Here is a 26,033-nt window from a genome sequence, read left to right as displayed (position 1 = left end):
CTTTAACAAATAGAGTAACATACCTACTTCATAAAGATGTACAATCTTATGTGCAATTTTTAAAAATGGAAATTACCTTCAGAAACTATGGGTCAGTCTAATTTGCAAACTTGAGAACTTGGACAATTAATACAAACGTAAACTAAGAACAATTTGTATTTACCTCTGCTTCTACTGCCAACTGGTATGCAATTTTCAACTCTCCAAGCTGAAGAGCCAACTCAAATCGATGTTCAGGATCTGTGGATACTGCAAGAGCTTGCTGCTTGAAGCCCTGGACCAATGAAAGACCAAGAAAATCTGGAAATCTGACATCATTAATTTTTCCTAAAAATTTAGAAACTCCAATCCTTCTAAAGAATAGATATCCTAGTGGTTCTTCCCATTGGTTCTAATTCTTCTTTACAACATGACTAATATGAAATATGCTTAATATGAATGTATACATAGAGCCTATATCAGATTGCATGCTGTCTTGGGGAGAGGGAAGGAGAGGGAGGAGGAGAAAATACAGACCTCAAAAACTTATGGAAGTGAATGTTGAAAACTAAAAATAAATAAATAAATGATTTTTAAAAAAAGAATAGATATCCTAGGGAATACAAAGCACCAAAATCACTTTTTGTGTGATAGTAGGCACTGATGAACACAGCCACTCTTTTTACGAATACAACAAAAAATCATCAAAATGAGATATCACAGGGAGAGTACAATAATTTAAAAACTAAGGCAAAAAACAGAAATGGGAGTTTTTTTAAAAAGCAAGTAAAATCAACAAGAAACACAGTAGTAGAAAGGCAATCTAGACTAGTGTTATGCAAAACCTACAAACTTAAAAAAAAGACACAAAACCAAACACTTTCCCTGTGTCCTCTTCTTTCAAACCCACGTTTCCTTTTTCTTTCTAATTCCTGTATCCCAACCCTTTCAATTATGCATTGAGGCAGGGTGGAGGTTGTACAGGGTGAATTGGTACAAGTAGAGAAGTTGAACATCTTAGCTGTCTACGGTCCCGGTTGGGTTGGGAAATACTTTAGCCAACCAGTAAAGCCCCCTTGTTTTGTACACAATGAAAATGAGCCCTAGAGAAATATGATTAGCCCAAGAACACAAAGGCCATTAGTGGCAGAGAATGGAAAAAACAAAGAAAATATGTGCAATTTCCTTTCAATTATCTGCAGTAAATTTAGCTTTAACCTCCTTACAATAATGAAGGAACATCACCTACTCTGTTGAAATCTCCTGTTGACATTATAACTTTCAATTTACATCAGGTAGTCTGAAGGGTAGAATTTTATAATCTTCTCCCACACCAGCCTCAGTTAACAGGAAAGCACTTTTTAAAGAAAATGCCTAGTTAGTTTCCACAGCCCACAAAACAATTTATAACAAATTGTTGTTATTCTGAAGTATCTAGCATTGTGCTGTATCCCTAAGTAGGCTACAAGACACCTTAAATAGAGTAAGGCCAACTCTGCTCAGGCTTGTGTCTGATGGTATCCTAAGGATATAATTTAGCCAGCTGTCCAAGGAGCCATGATGGGGAACCTGAACAATTTTCTAGTTTCTCCTATACTGGAGTCGTAAGTATTGCTTCATTATTTGGGCTATGTTATGAATTGAAAGGAAAAACACAGTTGTATTCAAATATAAGTACAAAACTACACCAAAGCTAAATACAAATGAATTTATGCTTTAGGGTGGATTTTTTATGGTGCATTATCTGATTCAGTACTTCCTTCTAATGGCATTATTAGCTGACCATAAGATACCAGCCTAGAGAATAAAACAGAAATCAGCATTTATAAACTAGATGCATTTAAAAAGGAAAACATAAAGGAAAGATAAAAGTCAAAGCAATAGAATAGAAAAGATGATAATATAAATTAAAGGACTGGATGAAAGTTCTTAGCATTTCAATCAGAAGGCAAGGAAAAAAGTGAGAAAGATTACCATTCACTACTGTTATTGAATGTGCTTTGGTGCAAGGACTACAAAAATGGCTTGAGTTTACATAAAAAAAAATTCAGTTTTTAGAATTATTCTAATGTATTTAGAAAAAGTAGTAATGAAATAAATTTTTGCTTATCCATGAATTTGACATTTTTAAAGTACTTAAATGCAAAACTGTGGGGCAAGTTGGAAAACTGAAACTGTCTCTGCCTGCAAGGAGCTCATATTCTACCACACTGCTATCAGCATCCTTGTACTTCATAAATAAATAAGATATCCTTGCCTGTTTTTCCAGGAAGTGGGCAACTCTTGTCCTCTGTTCTTTTGGAATGGTAGGAAGGACTTTGTCGGCCATGCTGAAATCTCTCCTCATTACAGCTGTCTGGTACTCTAACACCGACACCAACAAGGAGTAACTAACAATGTTCAGCTCCTTATCACCTAGATAAAGTCTGTTGTCTTTAGGAATATAACCCAGCAGGTACATTGTCCTAAAACAAAAATAGTTATTGATTTAACTCTTTAAAAACACCTGTAATTCAAAATATCTTCATTTAATTAATCCATACTAATTAAGACAGTAGCCAAGTCACAAAATCTTTAAAAGCTATGTCCCTCCAGATTTGAAAAATCAAGAAAGTAACTAGCAGATGGCAAAGTCAATGACAAGTTGTATTCAAACACTAAGCTTTAAAAACAGATCCCTGCTACTTAAGACACAAAGGCAAGCAGAAGCACTAGAACAGTTACCTGTCCAAGTGGGCAATGGTGACTATTTCTCCTCCAACGTAATAGTTTAATCGGTTTACAGAACTTGTGTAGATAAAGCAATCACCCACCCACAGCCCTGTTTTGACAATCTCCTGAATCTCACCAAGGACCTGAAGAAGAAAAATAAATCAAATCACTGTATCAAACATTAGAAATACTGACAAGCTGACAAAAAAAAATCAGGCACTCCAATACAACCAAAGCCAATAGTTTTATCATAAGCATGTTTAATAATGAGATGAAAATAAGCACTTCAAGAAATCAGTATTTCAAATGCCATGGCATTCCCAGTTTCTACTCTTAATTCTTCATTTTTGTTAAAAATTAATTCTTGCAAAGTATGAATTTTAAGGTCATTTGGACAAGGTTATGATTTAAATTAACAATTTACAAGAAATTTGAACAGCTCTTCTATGAAAAGCTTATTGAAAATCCCACTGTCTTTCCATCTAGCAGTCTTCAAGACTTCTTTAATGAAAGGTTGTTAAGTCAAAGAGGGATTACACTTGTTTAACTTGAGTCCAGAAGACAGAAATAGGAAAAACAAGTAGAAGTAGCAAAGTCAAATTTAGGCTTGATGTAAAGAAAAGCTTCCTGGCAACTAGACCTGTCAAAAAATGCTGTCCCCTAGAAGAAGTGAGTTCCTCACAGCAAAGGCTGGATAATCATTTACATGCTACAGAAAAGATTCCTGTTGAGGAACAATTTAGCTCAGATGGCCTCTAAGCTCCTCCCTGATACTAAGACTCTGATTCAAGTATGGGAATGGGAATTCACATATAAGAGAGATTAAACTTGTTTACTGGCTCTAGAAGGCAGAATTATGGTAGCTATAGAAGGGTACAAAAATTATTAGCTTGATATATTTTTTTAAAAAAACTTCCTAACAATTACAACCTTACAAAAATGGAAAGATGTCTCAAAAATAGTGATTTCCTTAGGATTAGAGTTCTTCAACCAAAGACTACATGAGTATTTGTCAAGAATGATGTAGAAGGAATTTCTGCTCAGGTGAGGGTTGGAAGAGAAGACTTTTTAGGTTCATTACAACCCTGAGTCTATCATTGTTTTGCTTACATAATTTTGTATGTAATATGTCCTTTTAAAATAAAATAAAAGTTATCCAATTGCAAAATGTAAGAATTAGTACAAAAACTCCTATCTCAAAGCCTCCTAAGTTTCTTTTTAGATACACGTACTTTAGAAAACCTAATCACTCAAACCAACAGTTTATTTTACAAAGTTTATGCTAAAAGCACCTACGGCTGGCTGTATTACAAGAATATACAACATTTCAAAAATGTAACTCTATTTCTATTATTAGCTTCATCCCAATTTTAACTGCAATTACCTCAAAGGCATCTTCAATGCCATCTTCAGTAACTCCTTCATGTGTTTCCTGTGCAGCTAAAACTTTTTCAGACAGATATTTAAGGATAAAAAATGATTCCTCAGTGGCAATGCAGACCAGCTCACCAGAGTCAGACCAAAAGATCTACAAAATAAAAAATGATTATGGAGTTGTGTATAGAAGCAACTGACTGTACACACTAATTCTTAAAAAACCCTCACACTTTAAGATTCTCAGATAATAATTCCTCTCTAGATGATACTTTAAAAGCTTGAGTATTTAGGGGTTAGTGGCAGTGGTAGAGAAGTGAAGTATTGCTTAACCTAGAAAAAAGACAATTAAAGGGAAAAATGATAGCTAGTAAGTCTCTTATACCAAAAAGGAAATATGCTTATTTTTGTGTTATCTGGAAAGTCAAAACTAAGATCAATAGGTGGAAGTATAAGGAGGCAGACTATTTTTTGATTAAACAAATATCCTTTTAACAATTAAAGCTGTCCAACAAAACAGTGCACTGTAATAATTGGTGATCCCTGCAGGAATGCAAGTAGAGGCTAAATGGATATGGATTTTGAACCACATTGGGGGGTGGACTATATGTTGCTGGTGTCAAACTCAAATAGAATAGAAACGGGGGCCATTAATCTGAAGATAAGGATCCCTGTGTATTGCATACTGACAGTTTTAAAATTTAATATTATCTATGCTTTATTGCATTATTATTTATTTTGTTAAATATTTCCCAATTACATTTTAATCTGGTTTGGGCCACTCAGGAGTGCTGTGGGTTGTATATGGTCAGATGGCATATTTGCCATCTCTGGATTAGAAAACCTGCCTTCTACCTCTCTAAGTTCTATAATCTTGTGATATCTCTAAGTATACGATATATTTAAAAAGCAATTCATAAAAATAAATGTTCAAGACATTTCATAACGCAGATAACAACATGTATTTTATGCCATTTTATACTTTTCAAAATTCTTTCAAAATCCACATTTTATTTCACCATCATCAGTACTTGCTGAACAGCTTCAGGGTACGTAGCACTGTGCTATATCCCCCATGGGAGAGAAAAAGACATACGTATGAAGATATTCCTTATGCTCAAATGGCTCACGGATTTGCTACAATGAAAAATGTTTCAAAAAGTAGCATCTGAAGTAAAACTTACATGTTTGGGCTGAATTTCAATTCTGCGTATCAGTTCTGTGTTTTCCCAGTCATAGAACGCTAAGCCATTGACAGATCTGACTCCCAATAAGAAACCTCCATAGATACCTACAAAGAACCAGGTTGTTTTTTTTTTTAATTTAATGGGTAAGTTTCCCAGAAAAATAAAAGATGTATCTATAGTACATAAACAATACTTACCTTCAGCTCCAAAATCAGGCTTAAACGATTTCTTTTCTTTAAAGTTCTTAAATATCTTTACCACACTGTTGCTTTCTCTTATTGCATACCTACAGGGGGAAATAAAAAAATAAATAACTTAAGTGTTCAGCCCTTCTTAGGGCAAACTGCCCACATAAAATATCAGAAATATTTCTAAACCACATGTATGTATTTTGTTTGTTAGAGAGAAGTCATTCATATACTTTGATAACTAGCTATACAGTAACATGGGGATGGGTGGATTTTATGTTGCCTAATGCTGCACACATAAGCAAGAATTTTAAAAAATGTTATAGAAAGCTTTATGGCAAATTTCTTTTTTGCCAATTATGTCAGATAGCAGCAAAAGAAAGTTCCTTTACCATCATGTTTATGCCCTTTAAAAAGGAATTAGTGGACTTGCTGTATGTTATGAATAAGGTTTATAAACATACTTTTAAAAAGTTTTCCTTATGGGTAAAAAGATGTTGAAATCTGCACGGGTAAAAAGGCTACAGGAAAACAGGCACATTAATGCACTGTTGGAGCTGTGAATTGACACAACCATTCTGGAAAGCAATTTCAAACTATTTTCAAAAAGTCACTGAACTGTACACATCCTGTGACAAAGTAATACTACTCCAATACCTACAAAGAGATAGAAACAGATCCATATGTACAAAAATATTTATATCAGCATTTTTTGTAGTAGTGAAGAACTGGAAACTAAGGAGATGTCTATCGACTGGGGAAAAGCTGAATAAATTATGGTATATGAATATAATGGAATACTACTCTGCTCTAAAAAATGATGAGGGACTGTTTTATAGATATCTGGGAAGACTTGTATGAACTGATGGATTATCAAGTACATAGATTAGGAAAACAATTTATACAATAAAAACAACATGCAAGAACAAATTTATAAGACCTGAGAATTCTGATCAATTCAATGACCAACCACAAATCCACAATGATGGACCAATTATGAAGCATGCTATCCACCTCGTGACAAAGGAAGCAGACATAAGAGACAGACTGAAACAGAAATTTCTGGACGTGGCTAATGTGGGAATTTGCTTTGCTTGACTATGCATATGTAACAAAGATGTGGAGAATTTTTTTCTCCTAATGGGGAGGGCAAGGAAATAAATGGTTGTTAATTTAAAAAAAGTAAAATAAAAATTTTAAATCTGAATTGGTCACATTAAGAAATGGAGAGCTGGAAGGTGTATGAAGATTTGGCACCACACCTATGAGAAGCTGAAAAGCTCATATCTCTTAAAAATACTTTCAGATAACAGGAAAAAATCCTTAAGATTTTGGCTTTGTAAAATAATTAACTTGAACTAACTTGTACTATCTGGCATTTTCCTTTAAAATAAATTAAGACTAAATCTAACATTATTGTCGCAGGTAGGTGGCGCAGTGGATCAAGTACCAAGACTAGAGTTAGGAAGACTCTTCTGAGTTCAAATCTGGCCTCAGACATTTACTAGCTGTGTGACTCTGGATAAATCACTAAACCCTGTCTGCCTCAATTTACTCATCTGTAAAATGAGTTGGAGAAGGAAATGACAAACTACTCCAGTATCTTTGCCAAAACCCAAGATGGGGGCCACAAAGAATTGAACACAACTGAAAACAACTGATTATCATCATCAACACTGCAGGTATTAAAATGTTTTCTTTATTGATTTTAAAAAGAATGTATCTGGAATTTTTTAAAACCAATTTGAATTTAATATAGAATTAGGGAGAAATACAATTAAATAAAAATGAATACAAAATGATTAAATTATAAATTAAAATAAGACCTAATTCTGGAGACAAAGTGCTTAGCACAGTGTGTGGCATATAATAGGTGCTATATAAATGCTTATTCTGTTCTCCTCCCTTCCCCCTTTTCTTCTCTGCCTTAGGAAGCTGAATAGCTCGTGAAGAAAGGAGTGGTCAAGAAGAACACTCCAGAAGCTAGGACTAAGCCAAGACAACATCAGAGAACCACTCAAAGACTCCAGTACCTGCTCTGGGTTCCATCAAGGAAGTAAAGGAACTCAGTTTATTTGGTGAAGAATGATCAGGATGGCTAGAAATGAAAGGTACTATCTCCACAGCCCAAGATTTCGCTGACGCAAATGGCAACCATTCTTTAAACTTTATAGTAAAAAGTTCTTTAAATGAAAAGGCATGCTATGTGTGTGCATGCATGTGTCTGCATTTGTCTGTACGTGTGCATGGGTGTGTGTGTTTGTGTGATTATGAGGTATAAATAATCATCTTCATGGAAAATGATGCAGGTCATGAAAGAGACCTCATATAACTTTTAAGTAGAACAGGTACCTTACAATATCAAAACTTACTCTGAAGAATCATGAGCCCAGGCAAACTCCTGGGCTGAACCAAAGCTCTTGTTTCTTAGCGCCATGGCCGTATAGATGATATATTCACCATCACCACACACCACAACAAATCTAGGAATTAAAGAGGTCAGTAAGGACAATGCTCAGGCGTTATAACAAAAGATTAACTGTAAAAAAAGAAATGAATATGTGATCAAATTTATTTTTCTAGCATTTAAAAATCTGGGCCCTTCCTGCCTTTCCAATCTTCTTATTCTCTAGTACTCCCTCAACAATCCAGCCATCCTGGCCCACCAGCTGGCTGCTCCTCACATATCACACTCCATTGCCATCCCTGGTTCTCTAGAATGATGGTCTCCCAAGCCTGGAGTATTCTCCCTCTTCTCCTCCACCTTTTAAAATGGCTCCTGCTACAGAGGGCCTTTCCCGACACCCCCAACTACTAAGTCTTCCCTTCTACGGTTACCTTTCATCTACTATATAGAGAAAGTTACCTTGTATTTACCTATCTATTTATGTGTGGTTCTCCCACCTGCAAACTCCTTAGAATGTAAGTACTCTGAGGGTAGAAATTGTTTTTGCCTTTCTTTTTCTTCTGAGTTAACAGTACACTGCCTGGTACATTTTAAGCACTTAATAAATGCTTGTTGACTTTGGTCTTCCAGTTACAATTTAGTTTTATTTTCTGCCATTTTAAAACCGCTAAAACTAAAATAAACTTTTTTTTCTTTTTTTAACCAGCCCAACAACAAACCTAAGTGCACAGCTAGGCAACTGGTGGCTATAAAATTTTACTATAGGAACTCTGTTCTTCCCACCCAGGAAGAAAAGGAACAAGGAAATAGATCAAATGGAACAAAAGAATGATCTACTAAACCAATATTTACTAAGTATATACAGGATACTCAGGGTTATGCTGTGTCTAGGGAACTTCTCAATATATGACTAAAAATCAGAATTTTTGAAATTATATTTTCAAATGAAGATTTTATAGAATATTATTGAGAATATGACATATTCAAATAGATTAATTCTCAAAAGATAAGAAAACATACTCTTTAAGAAATGATTTTAAGTTGAAAATCCCATTACCAAAAGATCATATTATAAAATCAAAATGTGTATCAAAATGCATGCTGTAATGAAGCCCTCAAAAATATTTAAAAATGAATGTGTACTATAGTCTTCAAAATGAAATATTATTACAATGAGCATTTTATGCAGCTCTGAATTTCTCTAACTCCAAATTACAGTCAGAAAAAAAATGACAAGTTAAAATCCCAAACTCAAAGCAAATGATCAATCACAAAATATTTTCTTATGATGCATGTTCCTAAGTCTAAACACTTGCTTCTTTTCTCTTCAATTTTCCCCAGCACTGTTAGGGATTATGGCAGATACAGGAAAAGTAGGAGGCATAAACACTGCCCTCAAGGAGGAGAAGGGATTGTGGGGACTAGATATAAGCAATGGCAAATAATAGAGGACAGAATATAAAAACATGCAAAATCACATAGAAAGAAAATCTGTAGAAAGATTGCAGCTATGTTTTACCTTCCATTCGGGTTATGCTGAATAGTCTGAGGATATATTTCGCAGCTTCCCATGTCTTTTACTGCAAGGGGCAATCTTTCTCCATCTTTAATTTCGGCATCTCCCATTGCTTTCAGATTGGCCTGTTGGACTTCAGAGTGCTTTGCCCAAATAATCTTTCCATTGGCATCCATGGACATAGCAGGCTCCTCTCGGCCAAGCTAGAAGAAAAAACAAAAAGGAAAAGAAAACATCTAATTCTTTTCCCATTTAAGAGTGCTTCATTTCCTTTCCTCCACATTAAAATTTTAGTGTTCAGTGGTAGTAAGGCTATTTAAACAAAATTAGAGAGTTGGAAAACTATCACAATTTTTAAAAAAGACAACTGCTTCTCCTTAAGTTTAGTGACTTATATGGAATAATCACAGAAGAATACCTTAACAATGATACTGCCTTCATCATATCCCAAAGCAACATTATTGGACCCCCTAAGACTGGCCACACACCACACTCTCTCCATTCCATAATTTAATGTGCTTTCTAGACGGTAGGTGCTTGAATGCCAAATACGAACTGTTCCTGAAAATAAATATGAAGTAATTAGTTCTGGTTTAAATATTTAACATGAACTTTCATACACTGGTCCGTAGCACACAAAAGAATCTCTCAACCCATATAAGAATCATTTCTTAGTATCTCAATAACTAGACTTCTTTTGTTTTTAAGCGGGGTAATGCAGGGCAATTGGGGTTAAATGACTTGCCCAAGGTCACACAGCTAGTGTGTCAAGTGTCTGAGGCTGGATTTGAACTCAGGTCCTCCTGACTCCAGGGTTGGTGCTCTACTCACTGAGCCACCTAGCTGCCCCAATAACTAGACTTTTATGATATATTTTGTAAGTTGTTTTAAAAATATAGGCAAATAAGAGAAAATAGTACAAGAAATTTTACATAAAATTAGCAACCTAAAAAATGATTAATTGAGAAATCAATGTAACCATCAGTGTGAAGAAGGTTCCAAGGGCAACTTAACAGCCAATTTTCTCAATCTTCATCCCTTGATCTCTCCTGGCTCCTTTTGACACTGTTGACATTCTTTTTTCTTGAAATTCTCTCTTTCCTTGGCTTCTGTAATCTCATAGTTCTTCAATATCTCTGGCCACTCCTTCTGTCTTCTCTGCTGGATTCTTTCACTTCTGACATCCTATTAAATGCTGTAATTCTCAAAGGTTTATTAAACTTGATTCTCTTCTCTCTCTACATTTTCACTTGATAATCTTATCCATCCTTGTATCTTCAATTATTACCACTATGTGAATGACTCCAAATCTACATCTCTACTCTCCTCTCCTGAGATCCAGGCAACATTTCCAAGTGTCACTGATAACCTTTACCTAGATATCTCAATGACAACATCAAATTCAACATATTCAAAATTTAAATTAACAAGGCCATTGTGGCAAAGCCAAAAGTTTCCCTGAGTGTATTATGTAATCCTCAGTTTACCTTCTCTACTTGAATTTGAAGCCAAAATCATTTATGCTTGATACTCCTTGAAGCCTGGCAAACCTATATTCCAAACAACCAGAAGTTAAATAGTCTATTTAGCTAAGGCAAAGGAAGCGCAGAAAAGTGAGGTTGGACTAACTTCAGAATAGACTACTTGGGCACAAAACATATTTATTAAGTTAAGGAAAAGTGTTTGCCAACAAAATTTTAATCAAAAAGAACAGGAACTTATGTTCAAAGAAGAGATGGAAACTGGTGAGATAATACTATACTTGTAAGGAGCAAATTTCTACATAAACCAAGAAGTACACAATTTTCTTAAAGGTCTTTTAAAAAACAAACTGTCCTAGCTCTACTTACTTTTAATATATTAAAAGTCCAACATCTAAAACAAAAGGAAAGTTCATCTCACCGCTCTGTCTTGGTTAAAACACATCTGGAATTATATCCAGTTCTGGGTGCTGAATTTTAAGAATGATCTAGACAAGCAGAAGGGCACCCTGCAGGGCACAGAATGGTGAGTAGGCTGTAAATCATGACATATGAGAACAAGCTCAAATAAGGAGGAATGTTTAGACTGTAAAACCTGAAGAAAACAGGCAATAGAACATGATTGCTGTCCTCAAATATTTAAAGAGTTGTCAAGTAGAAGAAGAATTAGATAATTTACTCAACCGGGACGGCAGAACCAGAATCAATGGGCAGAAAGTACAGGAAGGCAAATTTCAACTCAATATCTGGGAAAATGGTTCTAACTAGAGCTGACCAAAAACAAAATGAGCTGACTTAGCAAGGGAATAAGTCCTCATCACTGAAAGTCTTCATAAAGAGATGGGTTATATTGGTTTGAAGATTTGAGTTTCAAGTTGGTATCTGACCTCTAAAGTCACTTTTAACTCCAAGATTCTATGATTCTATTACTCATCCTTGACTCCTTCCTCTCTCTCTCATCCTACATATTCAATAATTCGCTAACTCCTGTTTTCACATTTCTCTTACATCTGTCCTCTTATTCATTATCCAAGGTTCCACCTCAGGTGAAGTTCTCATTACCTCTAGCTTAAACTGAGGCAGGAGCCCAACTAGTTTCCCTGCACCCATTCTCTCTTCCCTCTAATTTACCCTAGACTACTATTAAATTCATCTTCCTAAAGTACAGTTCTGAACATACCACATACAACCTTAATGAAAACCACAATGGTTCCTCAATTACTACCCATACAAATAAAATCGACACTCCTCTGCCTGGCATTCAAGGTCCACCATGATCTGGTTCCAACCTATCTCTTTCCTACCTTCCACGTGACATATGCTCACAGTCTAATTGTACTTGCTGTTGCTCTAAATGCCCTGCAGTTCCCTAATTCAATGGCATTGCTCACACTTTTCCCTTCCTTCTAAAGGATTTTAATTCCTACTCATTCTTCAAGGCCCAACTCAAATGCTTTCTCTTCCATGAAATCTGCTGTCCTCAATTTCAGAAGCAATTTTTCCCTTCTCTAATGTTTATACCTCCCTTACTGTATTTTCAGATTACATCTTGCATAATACTTGTGTTTAACTGTTTTATCCCCCCATCATAGTATATTTGGATGTCATTTCATAAATGTATGAATGGGGAAAAAATTGGCTAGTCACAGAGCAACAATGAGAGAGAACTGATAAGCAAACCATGAATTCCATTAGTATCCATAGAATGTCAAGAGAACCAGAGCATATCTCCCAGAATGTAGACTTATGAAAAGACATAGACATATAATATGAGCAAGTATAGATAGGTTGCAATTTGCAGCACTGGAAATCATACATTTGATGAAATAACAGAATTTACTGAAATATTAGAAAGCAGGCTATAGGAGAATAGAGATTATTTTTTATTCTTTGTGTTACCCACAGTGTCTAATACACAAGAGACATTTAAAAACTATGTGCAGAGTGAACTGATGAGGTTAGGCCTTATCAGTGCCAACCTCCTGCTTCTACCTACAGCTGAATTCAAATGTATCAAAACTATAATTTAACCATAATCTAACTAAAAACTGTGTAATTCAATGTGATTAAATTTTAGAAGCACATCAAGTGCTTACTATGTGAAAAATACTGAAGCAGTAATAAAATATCAAGACACCAACCAGGTGTCCTGATGCAGGAACATTTTCCTCTTATACATCCATTTAATAATAAAAAGATAGGAAAAATATGTACTTTAAACTTACCATCTTCTGAACCTGTGATGATGATTGGCAACTCAGGATGAAAACTGGCGCAAGACACATTTTGAGCATGCCCTTCTAGTGTTTGCACACATGTTTTATTCTGTAATATTATGGATAGAAAGAAAACTGATCTGTCCATGGAAATGTGATACAAAAGCTCTTAAAACAAATGTTAATCTATACCATGCCTGAAAGCAAAAAGGAATAATATCCTATTTAAAGAGGCACACACAAAAAAGATTCTTGTTTCCATCTGAGTTATCTACATTCCTATGATAATAAACCTTTCCTTCATAAACTAACATACCTTTAGTGAGCTGTCTTAAAAATAGCAAAGTGTTATTTTCAATATGTAAACTCATGGACTTACATAATTAAGTTTAAATATAAGTCTGAATATTAAATCTGCTCACAGCCTAAGACTAGTAATCTAAGGCCACATCACATTAATCACTTCTGAATATTTGTCAATGTGACAGCTGGAAAATGGATGTGTGATTAAGGAAATCATAGAAGCAGAAAGAGAAAAGGAAATGAAGTTCACAACTGAATGACTAGTGAAGTGACACACATGAAGAAAAGTATACTATCTATGCCCACACAACAAAACCATTCCTGTTTTGTCAATTCTTTTTCTAAAGCACAAATCTGCCCATGAGGTCAGTGAACGCTGAAAACAATCACTCATATTAAAATGTTAATCTTTTTGTTTTTCTGATTCAAAGAAAATATAAAAATACATTTACCTCTTACACTTAAAAATAATTTGGTTTTTGTCTTAGTCTAGGACTTGATTTTTCCAAGAAAGTGGTTTAAATACAAACCCAAAGTTATGGTAAATATGAAAGTGAACAAACCAAAGTTTCAACCTCTCATGTAAGTAAAAAGTAAAAACAAACTATTTAAATCTGAAGCATTTTAAGCAATGAAAAAAATTATACCTGGTAGTCCCATATTTTAACAAGGCGGTCGTCTGCTCCTGAAATGAGGTATGGTTTGTCACCACCACTATAGTAATCGATGCAGTTCACTCCCTTCTCATGTCCCTCCAAAGTAAAGTTAGGTGAGGAAGAACCAAGTTGCCATACCTTCAAAGAAAAAAGAAATAATATTTGCTTTTACTTTTCAGAATTTAGTATCACTATGCCTAAATTATACATCATAGACCAAACTAAAGAATATCTTTTATTTTTAAAAACTTGTTCTTCTAACTTTCCCTGAATTTCTCATTGTTGTTGGCTTTTTTTGGGGTGAGGAGGCACACTTAGGGGACAGAATTAGTATATCAGGAGCACAGTTTTGAGACAGAATTAGGACCTTGTCCTAGCGGGCACACAGTGGGAAGTGTTATCAGAGAAAGGCAAAAAAAAAAAAACCAAAAACCAGTAGAAGTCTATGTTTGCAGGAAAGCTTAACCTTAGAAACATCCAAAGTAAATTTAAAATGTATCATAATGATTTGTACAGGAGGAGGAATTCTGGGAAGATGGTGGAGCAGGTTAGAAAATTCCAGGCTCTCCAAATTTCCTCCACAGAGAGAACATTGCCTCACAATGAACATAGAGAAGCAAAAATAAAGGGGTTAAACAGCTGTCCTCCTAAGATTATAGCAATAATAAAAGTAACCAAAAGAATGATTATATCGATAGACAAAGAAAAAGCTTCTGATAAAGTGCAATACTCATTTCTATTTAAAAGACTTGAAAGTATAGGTATAAATTTATTTTTCCTTAAATTGATAAAAAGCATTTACCTAAAATCATCAGCAAGCATTATTTGTAATGGGGATAAGCTAGAGGCCTTCCCAGTAAGATCAGGTGATGCCTGAACAAAGATGAACAAGAAACAAGGATGCCCACTGTCACCAATATTATATGAGTAAAATTATAAAAAAAAAACTTTTTATACAAATAAAATCAGATTTAAATAATTAGAGAAATAGTAATTGTTCATGGGCAGGTAGGGCCAATATCATAAAAATAACAATTTTACCTGAACTAATTTAAATACTCAATGCCATCCCAATTAAATTAAAAAATTTTTAAAAATTGTTTTACTGAGTTAAAAAAAATAATAAAATTCATTTGGAAGAACAAAAGGTCAAGAATATCAAAGGCACTAATGAGGGGAAAATGTAAAAGAAGGAGGTTTAGCAGTGCCAGATCTTAAAACTATACTAAAAGTCTGTAATTATCAAAACTATCTGGAACTGGCTAAGAAATAGAAAGATCACTAGAACAGAGTAGATGTAGAACTCACAGAAGTAAATAACTATAGTAAACTGGTAAAAATTGTTGGGAAAGCTGGAAAGTAGTCTGGCAGAAATTGGGTACAGACCAATATCTTACACCACTTCACAAGATAAGGTCAAAATAGATACATGACCTAGATATAAAGAGAGATATTGCAAGACAATTTGAAGAAAATTGGACATATTTCCTATCAGACTTGTGGATAGGTGAACAATTTATGATTAAACAAGAATAGAGAGCAGTGTGAGGTGTGAAATGGAAAACTTCAATTACATTAAATTAAAAAGGTTTTGTACAAACAAAACAAATGTGGCCAAGATTAGAAGGAAAGCAGAAAATTGGGGGGAAAATTTATAGACAGTTTCTCAGATAACGGTCTCCTATCTCAAATACAGAGAGAACTCTGTCAAATCTATAAGAATACAAGTCATTCTCCAATTGACAAAAGATCAAAAGACATGAATAGAGAGTTTTCCAATGAAGAAATCAAAACAGTCTATAGCCATATGAAAAAATGTTCTAAATCATTATTAATTAGAGAAATGAAAATTAAAACAACACTGAGATATCATTTTATATCTATCAGATTGGCTAAAGTGCCTGAACAGGAAAGCAACAAATGTTGGAGGGGATATGGAAAAATCAGGACGCTAATTCACTGTTGATGGAACTGTAAACTGATCTAAGCATTTTGGAAAGCAATCTTGAATTATGCCCAAAGACTAATTAAACTACCTACACATTTTGACCCAGCAATACCACTACTAGATTGTTTCGAAAGATGATCAGGGAAAAAGGAAAAGAACCTATATGTTCTAAAATATTTATAGCACATCATTTTGCAATGGAAAAGAACCAGAAATTACAGGATGCCCATCAATTGGGGAATGAGAACAAGTAGTGGTACATGATTGTGATGGAATACCACTATGTTATTTAAGAAATAATGAGCTCAATGATCTTAGAAAAACAAGACTAGACTTGGCACGAAATAATGAAGAGTGAAATGAGCAGATCCAAGAGTACATTGTATACAGTAACAGAAATATTGTTTTAAGAACAACCTTGAGTAACTAAGTAATTTTGACTACTATAAATATCCAAATCGACTACAACGAAGATGAAGGAAGATGCTACGTGCATCCAGAGAAAGAAGTGATAGAGAAGTATGTTTAGAATGATACTACACACACAGACACACACAGACTTGTGTCTAATGGTAGTCATGGGGGCAGGAAGAAAAAGTTATGTGATAATGGAATAGCAAGTTGTACGTATGGAATACGGAATAGCATAGTTGTACATATTGCAGTTTCAAGTGCAATCATCTTTTTTTCTATTCTACTATGTCATGGAAATGCTTGTTTTATTTCTTAAGTTCAAAATAAAATTAAAAAAAGAACAGGTATAGGCACATATTTGAGTGGGAGGGGGGAGGGAGGTGATACTTAATGGTAGCTTGCTTCCTACAAGAACAATGAAATAAGTAGGGTTTGGAGCACACTATAACTTGCTCCCTTGGTAGCCTGCACTTTATACTAGGAAATAAAGCCGTGTCAGACACTTATATCAAAGTTAAGTAAGGTGTCCAATTTATTCAGCATTCCTATGGCCACAGCTACAAGAGTTAACATTTCTTGCAAAAGATACATTGTAAAGCTTATGGAAGCGAATTTAGGTGGTTCCATTTGAAGAAAAAAAGCTACCTCTTAATGACCTCAAAGGGGACTGAGGAAACAAATATTAAAAAGAGAATAGGAAGTATTCAATTAAGCTATACCAGAACAGATACAAATATATGATTCATGCAAGAGCTATTTGCAGAAGACTCATAGAGAATACAAAAATATATCAACAACTTAAAATTTGTGATTTCAATGTATACATTATCAAGTAGGACAGAATGATAAAGTCCAGAAATGAAGTTTGAATATTTCAATTCTTTGACGTATACAAGTAAAAATAGAAGAGGGAAGGAGAGAAAGTCAGAATGTCAGAGGTAAAAAAGAACTTTATTAAAAGTCATGCAATCCAACCCTCTCAGTTTACAGATAAGAAAACTCATATTCAGTAAAGTTAAGTGACTTGGCCAAAGTTACATGGCTATTAAATAGCTGAGACTGGACTTGATCCCATGTTTAAATCCTCCAGTATTCTTTCCACTAGATTAAAACTAGAATGGAAGAATAAAACCCTGAGAAAGGTCCTAATCATAGCATTCTGTGTGAGCCGAAGGGATTAAAGAGTGATCAAAACAACAAATAAATTAGTTGAAATATTAGAGACAAGCAACAATCAATGTTAGAAAAATGAGTTTTGGGGGCGCAGCCAAGATGGCGGCTGGAAAGCAGGGACTTGCCTAAAGCTCTCCCCCAGGACCCTCCAAAAACCTATAAAAAAAGGCTCTGAACACATTCCAGAACTGCAGAACCCACAAAATAGCAGAGGGAAGCAGGGCTCCAGCCCAGGACAGCCTGGATGGTCGCTGGGTAAGGTCTATCGCACTGTGCTGGGAGTGGAGCGGAGCAGAGCCCAGTGTGGGCTGCACCCAAACCAACCAGACCGGGAGCCGGGCTGAAAAGGCCCTAGTGCCCTGAAATCAGTGAGCTGTGGCAGTTATCAGACTTCTCAACCCACAAACACTAAAGACAACAGAGAAGGTTAGTAGCAAAAACTTCAGGGACAGAGTGAAAGGAGTTCATGGTTCTGGGGGCAGCGGAGGTGGTGCAGCTACAGAACTACAGCTGCAGTTGCTTCCAGCCCCAGGCCCACCTGCTGGGAGGAATTAAGTGGCAGATCAGAGCAGGAGTGAAGAGCCTGGTGAAGATCTAAGTCCAGTCCGGGTTGGGGGTTCCTGGGGAAGGAGCAGATGCTGGTGTAGCAGAGCTGGTGCATCCCCCCAGGCTTGGAACATAGTTCTCTTAACTCTACAAGCAGTCATACCCCACTGAAAAACTCAAGGGTCAAGTTAGTTGGTTGGGAATATGGCCAGGCAGCGAAAACGCATCCAGATTCAGTCTCAGACTCTGGAATCTTTCTTTGGTGACAAAGAAGACCAAAACACACAGCCAGAAGAAGTCAACAAAGTCAAAGAGCCTACATCAAAAGCCTCCAAGAAAAACAAGAACTGGTCTCAGGCCATGGAAGAGCTCAAAAAGGATTTGGAAAAGCAAGTTAGAGAAGTAGAGGAAAAATTGGGAAGAGAAATTAGAAGGATGCGAGAAAACCATGAAAAACAAGTCAATGACTTGCTAAAGGAGACCCAAAAAAATACTGAAGAAAAAAACAACTTAAAAAATAGACTAACTCAAATGGCAAAAGAGCTCCAAAAAGCCAAGGAGGAGAAGAATGCCTTGAAAGGCAGAATTAGCCAAATGGAAAAGGAGATCCAAAAGACCACTGAAGAAAATACTACCTTAAAAATTAGATTGGAGCAAGTGGAAACCAGTGACTTTATGAGAAATCAAGATTTCATAAAACAGAACCAAAGGAATGAAAAAACGGAAGGCAATGTGAAATATCTCATTGGAAAAACCGCTGACCTGGAAAACAGATCCAGGAGAGATAATTTGAAAATTATTGGACTACCTGAAAGCCATGATAAAAAAAAAAGCCTAGATATCGTCTTTCAAGAAATTATCACGGAGAACTGCCCTGATATTCTAGAGCCAGAGGGTAAAATAGAAATTGAAAGAATCTACCAATCGCCTCCTGAAAAAGATCCCAAAATGAAAACTCCTAGGAATATTGTTGCCAAATTCCAGAGCTCCCAGATCAAGGAGAAAATACTGCAAGCAGCCAGAAAGAAACAATGTGAGTATTGTGGAAACACAATCAGAATAACCCAAGATCTAGCAGCTTCTACATTAAGGGATCAAAGGGCTTGGAATATGATATTCCATAGGTCAACGGAGCTAAGATTAAAACCAAGAATCACCTACCCAGCAAAACTGAGTATCATGCTCCAAGGCAAAATATGGATTTTCAATAAAACAGAGGACTTTCAAGCTTTCTCAGTGAATAGACCAGAGCTGAATAGAAAATTTGACTTTCAAACACAAGAATCAAGAGAAGAATGGAAAGGTAAACAAGAAAGAGAAATCATAAGAGACTTACTAAAGTTGAACTGTTTTGTTTACATTCCCACATGGAAAGATGATGTGTATAATTCATGAGACCTCAGTATTAGGGTAGCTGAAGGGAATATACATACATAGAGAGACAGAGGGCACAGGGTGAGTTGCATATGAAGAGATGATATCTAAAAAAATAAAATCAAATTAAGGGATGAGAGAGGAATATATTGAGAGAGGGAGAAAGGGAGAGACTGAATGGGGTAAATTATCTCACATAAAAGTGGCAAGAAAAAGCAGTTCCGTACAAAGGGAAGAGGGGGCAGGTGATGGGGAATGAGTGATTCTTGCTCTTAACAGATTTGACCTGAGGAGGGTATAACATACACACTCAAGTGGGTATCTTACCCCACAGGAAAGGAAGGAGATAAAAAAGGGGGGACGATACAAGGTAGGGCAGGTGGGGGAGGAGGTAATCAAAAGCAAACACTTTCAAAAAGGGACAGGGTCAAGGGAGAAAATTGAATAAAGGGGGATAGGATAGGTAGGAGCAGAATATAGTTAAGTCTTGCACAACATGAGTATTGTGGAAGGGTTTTACATAATGATACACATGTGGCCTACATTGAATTGGTTGACTTCTTAGGGAGGGTGGGTGGGGAGGGAAGAGGGGAGAGAATTTGGAACTCAAAGTTTTAAAAGCAGATGTTCAAAAATAAAAGCTTTTGCATGCAACTATACAGGCAATGGGGCATAGAAATCTATCTTGCCCTACAAGAAATTAAGGGAAAAGGGGATTGGGGGAGTGGGGTGACAGAAGGGAGGACTGACAGGTGAATGGGGCAATCAGAATATATGCCATCTTGGAGTGGGGGGGAGGGTAGAAATGGGGAGAAAATTTTTAATTCAAACTCTTGTGAAAATCAAAGCTGAAAACTAAATATATTAAATAAATAAAAAAAAAGAAATAGAAAGGTAGCTCAATGGAACAGAGTAGATAAACAATTTACAGCAGCAAATAAATATAGTAACCTTGTACTTGAAAAAAAAAAAGAAACATGAGTTTTAATTTATGAATGTTACAGCGTAAAGAAAAATATTTACGAAAAATGGGTATCTGGATTTTTAAAAATAAAGACTTTAGTATATACAGGAAAGAACAGCAAAGAAGATGCTAAAAAGTAGACAAGACAGAGAACCAGTAATCTAGAAAAGGTCTTGACATTTTTAAAAGTTTGCTAACATGTTCCACATGATTGCACATGTGTAAGCTATATCTGATTGTTTACCACCTCAGGGAAGGGGGAGGCGAGGGAGGAAGGGATAGAATTTAGAACTCAAAAAAAAATGTTAAAAAATTGTTTTAAAATGTAATTTGGGAAAAAATAAAGTATTACATATTAAAATTTGCTAATAGCTAAAAACCAATACCCCAGAACACTGAAACTTTCAGTTGTGTTCCTACATTAGGTGCTATGAGTCATTTTTTAATAGAGAAATTATACTTTTGTTTCAAAATAAGAGAACATATTTGACTTCAAAATGAGGTTTTGAGAAGAACTTTTGAAATGCTAATTAACCTCTGTGGAGATAGAGAAGCATCTAAAATTCACTAACAACCACAGTCAACACAAATATGTCTAGTGTACCTTAATAGTTCTATCCAAAGAGGCACTGGCAAACTGATTGTTGTCCTTAGGGTTTATGACAATCTGCATAACATAGTGAGTATGTCCTTCAAACACCTGTGAGCAAGACCATTTTTTATCCCAATCCCACAGTTTAATGAGCATGTCATCTAGTTAAAAAAAAAAAAGCAAAAATTTTAAGTTACTAGATTATTTACATTACAGTCACGTCCTTACAAAAGTCTTTAAAAAGCTTACTATTAAATCATTCTAAAATGGGAACAAAAATAAAATTAGTGACTGAACACTAATTTTTAAGCATATAGGTAAATTATATGTAATAATATAAACAAGTAGAAGAATTTTCTGAGAAAAAAAGTAAAGTAGCAATAATAACTAAGAGAAATAAATATGACTGGAGGCTACAGCTCAGTATAATTGACAAAAGGATATCACTAGCTCTGCAGGAATCTGAAATGGCTATTATATGAAAAAGATATTGCTATCAAAGTATAAAAGAACTAATCATTAATGCCCACATCTTGATTTTAATTTTTAAATGTTTTAAATGTCCATAACCAATCTAATGATATTCATTTTACAGTTGGTCTCTAAAATAACTCACTGTTTTGTGCATAATGTTAATAAGCAAAGCTAGTCTAACTATAAAAGTAAAATTGACTGGGAAGTGGAAATCTGCCAAGACTTCACTCATCAGCATGTAAATGAGCTTTCTATTTGGCAGATGTTTGAGCAACTAGACTTTGGGTCTTCCTATCTCAGCTATTACTTTTCAAATTCTAAGCACACTTGATATTTCATTAAAAACACAAAAGTAGTTAGTGGATTTAAACACTCCATATGCTAGTGGATGTTAGAAATTTCAATTGGAAAAGCAGTAAAAGAACAAGGCTTCTTAGTGAATGGAAAATGAATAAGCTAGAGAGCTTTGGATGATAAAATGGGATATTATATAATGTCTTACCACTGCTAGTTAGAATGAAAGGCTGAGTTGGATGGACAGCAATACAACGAATATAGTCTGAGTGGGCTTCAAACATATGAACTCTCTCCAAAGTGTTATAATTGAAGACTCTAATTTGCATGTCATCCTAGAGAGAAGAGCAACAAAAATTTCCAAATAAGAACTGGTATCACATTTATAAAGTAAATTGAACAATAGCCTTATTATAGGCACAAGTAATAAAGCTGAGGCTTCAAAAAATTTCACTGATTAACAAACAAGACAGAAAAAGAAAATTCTGGAAATTATTTACATATTTGTCAACTAATTCAGAAAATGATAAAAGTAAAGGAAAGTACACTCAAAGACTTGGACTACTTACTGCTCCTGTGACTACCCAATTCTTCCTTGCAACAAACTTTGCTGCTCGAACAGGAAGATCACATACTTCAAATGTCTTCACCAGAGTCTTAAAATTTTAAAAGAAAGAAATATGCTGAAGTTATGATAAAATGAAAAACGCCTTGTGCTAGTTTAGAAACAACAAACTCTGTCAATACCATATTACAAGATACCAAAAATAACAGTACAAAAATCTATAGGATATATACATTAAAAAGCATTTTAATTCTGTCAGTTATCTTTTCTTCCCATGTCTTGTCAAGTGTATTATATCTGATATGACTCAGATCAGTGATGTTAAACTCAAATAGAAATGATACCTGCAGGCAGTGTATTGACTTAGAAATCCACGAATTAATATTATCTATGTTGTAATGTGTTTTATTCTGTTAAACATTTCCCAATTATATTTTAATGTGATTGGGCTTCATAGGAGTTTGCGATTTTTTCTCCTTTTTCCTTTCTATCTACCCTCCCTCCTTCCTTCCAATTTGATGCCTCTGATTTAGACCTTGTGGAATCTTACTGTTGAGCAACCAGACTTTGGGTCTTCCTATCTCAGCTATTACTTTTCAGTATTTTACAGCTATTAAACGCCAATCTATGTAAATTTAATTTTACAACATTAGATGGCCAGTAATTAAAAATTAAAAGTCACAGAAGTTAATTGCAATATCACATTAAAGGGAAAAAAGTTAATTTTCTTTATTCTTCAACACCTGCTACTAATACATAAAATAATGTAATTACAGCGATGGAATCTTGTCCTTTAGTTTTAGCAATAAATTTAAGAAAGCTTTAAATTTGATACCATTTGCTATCTTGCAATATTTACTAATTAAAACCACCAAACCAAAAATATAGTAAATGCCTCAATCTATAATGTAATCCTTGTACTACATGGCATCTAGCTAAAATTTTAAGTATTTTAAATATGTTTAAATATTATTTTAACCGATTAAAATGAGTTAGCGTTTTACGGAGCAAACAATCTTTTAAAATTTGCTAACAAAGACGATTTGCTTAAAACTATAAAATCTTTTTTCATGGGAGTCTAGGAAAATATGTCTAGGAAAACTGAGAAAGTAATGCTAATTAATGGTTTAAACATATCTAACCATTCTTCAAGGATATTTGTGTAAGGCCTTTAAAGTCAAATTAATTAATCTTGGCCAGAAAGAACCAAGACCTGGTTGCTATTTCTTATTCCCACCACTCTTTCTGCAAGATTCCTATAAAAGGAATGTGTTGATAATAGTAACAATCTGGTATCAGAAGGAGTTCCCTAACGTTAAAAAAACAAAACAAAACAAAAAACTTTCAACTATCTTAATATTAGCATGACCTATCTTAGTATAGTTTCTGTTGTCATTTGCTAGAGTATTAAAGCAACAGGGCAGCTAGGTGGCTCAGTGGACAGAGCATCGGGTCTGGAGTCAGGAAGACCTGAGTTAAATTGTAGCCTCACACACTTATTAGCTATGTGTAGCCAGCTTGACCCTGGCCAAGTCACTTAACCCTACCTGTCTCAGTTTTCTCATCTATAAAATGAGCTGGAGAAGGAAATGGCAAACCACTCCATTATCTTTGCCAAAAAAACCCAAATGGAGTCATGAAGAATCAGACAAAACTGAAACAACTGAACAACAAACTAAAACATCTAGTTTCTACTTTGTAGAAACAGGTGGGGGAAAGGAAACAGCTGGAAAATAAGCAACCTCATCCCTAAGAATTCTTCCTCTTCAAAGTTTTTAGGTAAATATTTTCACAAATAAATCACTCTTGAATAATCTTTATTTTTATCAGTGGAATATATAGAATATGAAGCTATGGACAAAATACTCACTTATAAAACTCCCCAAACCAGATCAAAATGTGATTGGGAAATGTTTAACAAAACAAACAAAACGACAATACAACATACATAATGTTAAGTTGTGGTTTTCTAAGTCAGTAAGTGGTCAGCAAGGATCCAATTCTATTTGAGTTTGACACCACTGCTCTATAACAGCAAACCCATTTTTCATTTCTGCCCAGGAGACTCACACTAACAATGCTTTATGTGAATATGACAAACTCTATTTAATGAAAGATCCAAGTGCTAAGTTAACAAGTTTCTGAGTTATGACAATTCACAAAGCAACTCATTTCCTTTACAACTTGCTACCATCTTGGAGTACTCTTTACCAAAAACCAGTTATAAAACTCAAACGAATTTTAAATAACATACCAAATTCTATTTAGACTATTATACTGCATCAAATATAATTAAAGCAGAATATAGGAGTAATGGCCCTCTCAGATTTCACTGCTTTAAAAAAAGCAAAACATTCTTTAAGTAGCCCTATCTACCCCTGCAAAAAAAAAAAGTTTACTTTTCCTAAGCCAAAATAACAATAACCATGATAGAATTCAACTTTGTATTATTTTATTAAGCTTCCATATTAACAAAGATAAGATTCAATGTGTCAATCTGGGTGTCCCTTCAAAATCATTAAAACTGGACTCTACATGTAACTACCAAGCTGGAAATTCGGGGTACAATTTTGCAAAGAATAGGAGGAGGAATGATAAATGTGCGTTTTCCTCAATCCTACTTAGTATTTGGTACAAATACTAAAAATCAAACTGTTCTCTCTCAAATCTTCTTTTAGCAGAGAGCAATAGAAAGCTCATAGGAAATGCAAACACAATTTCTAAAAAGACACACACACAAAATTTTTGCACAGAAAAGAGTAAGAGATTGGCTATGCTGAATGGCAGATACCATACAGCAAATATATTCAGACCTGTTGTCTCTACTAAGATCATTCTCTAAAGGATCATCATGTAAGGTTATGGAGAGAGAAGAGAATCCTTAACAGCCTTTACAATCACGACATTTTCATTGAGTGAAACAGCAGAGCAGAAGAAAAATCAAAACACTAGCTTTGTGAGGCATCAAATGAGATACAAAGAAAATGGCAAAAAAATGGTAAGAATGGTGGAGCAGGAAGTTAATCAAAAGTAGAAATAAGTCAATCAAGCAATACAGACCAGTCAAAGAGATACTGAGTGCCAAAAAGGTTCTCTGAATGATACAGAAGGGAAATCCCTGCCCTCAAGGAGATTACAAAACAGAAGAGTAGACAAAACATGTAAATGATGAGAGTAAACAATATAAGATATAATTAAATTCCAAATTGTGGGGCAAATATATGAGTTCAACAAGAATTAAACAGAAGTTTATATTTGATCCTAGAGGCAATAGAAAGCCATTGGAATCAAATGAGTAGAAGTGACATGGTCCAACCAGTGCTTTAAGAAAATCCCTTTGGGGAAAGGCACCCGTATGTACAAAAATATTTATAGCAGCTCTTTTCGTGGTAGCAAAGAATTGGACATCAATTGGGGAATGGCTGAACAAGCTGTGGTATACGAAGGTGATGGAATACTACTGTGCTATAAGAAATGGGGAAGATACAGACTTCATAATAACCTGGAAAAACCTACATGATATGATGCTGAGTGAAGGGAGCAGAACCAGGAGAACATTGTACACAACCACAGACATATTGCTTCCGTGATGACTAACTTTGATAGACTTGGCTCTTCTCAGCAATACAAGGTTCAAAGAGAACTCCAAAGGACTCATGATGGAAAGAGC

The 26,033-nt window shown here is 35.0% G+C and overlaps 1 protein-coding gene across 1 annotated transcript in view; it reads right to left on the bottom strand.

The window, feature by feature from the left end:
• COPB2 (COPI coat complex subunit beta 2) overlaps positions 1-26,033 on the bottom strand; it is a 44,823-nt gene that overhangs the window by 12,424 nt on the left and 6,366 nt on the right. The window contains exons 3-16 of the mRNA XM_036746340.1: positions 22,368-22,454; positions 22,007-22,133; positions 21,043-21,191; positions 14,011-14,157; positions 13,070-13,169; positions 9,782-9,924; positions 9,367-9,566; positions 7,813-7,923; positions 5,450-5,538; positions 5,250-5,356; positions 4,076-4,219; positions 2,704-2,834; positions 2,237-2,444; positions 164-274 (exon numbers count right to left, since the gene is read on the bottom strand). Coding sequence (XP_036602235.1) covers positions 164-274; positions 2,237-2,444; positions 2,704-2,834; positions 4,076-4,219; positions 5,250-5,356; positions 5,450-5,538; positions 7,813-7,923; positions 9,367-9,566; positions 9,782-9,924; positions 13,070-13,169; positions 14,011-14,157; positions 21,043-21,191; positions 22,007-22,133; positions 22,368-22,454 — 1,854 coding nt within the window. The remainder of the gene's footprint in view (positions 1-163; positions 275-2,236; positions 2,445-2,703; positions 2,835-4,075; positions 4,220-5,249; positions 5,357-5,449; positions 5,539-7,812; positions 7,924-9,366; positions 9,567-9,781; positions 9,925-13,069; positions 13,170-14,010; positions 14,158-21,042; positions 21,192-22,006; positions 22,134-22,367; positions 22,455-26,033) is intronic.

This window comes from Trichosurus vulpecula, chromosome 2 (assembly GCF_011100635.1).
Source record: "Trichosurus vulpecula isolate mTriVul1 chromosome 2, mTriVul1.pri, whole genome shotgun sequence".
NCBI lineage: Eukaryota > Metazoa > Chordata > Mammalia > Diprotodontia > Phalangeridae > Trichosurus > Trichosurus vulpecula.
The sequence above is the reverse complement of the archived record's forward strand: the minus strand, read 5'-3'. Positions and strand labels throughout refer to the sequence as shown.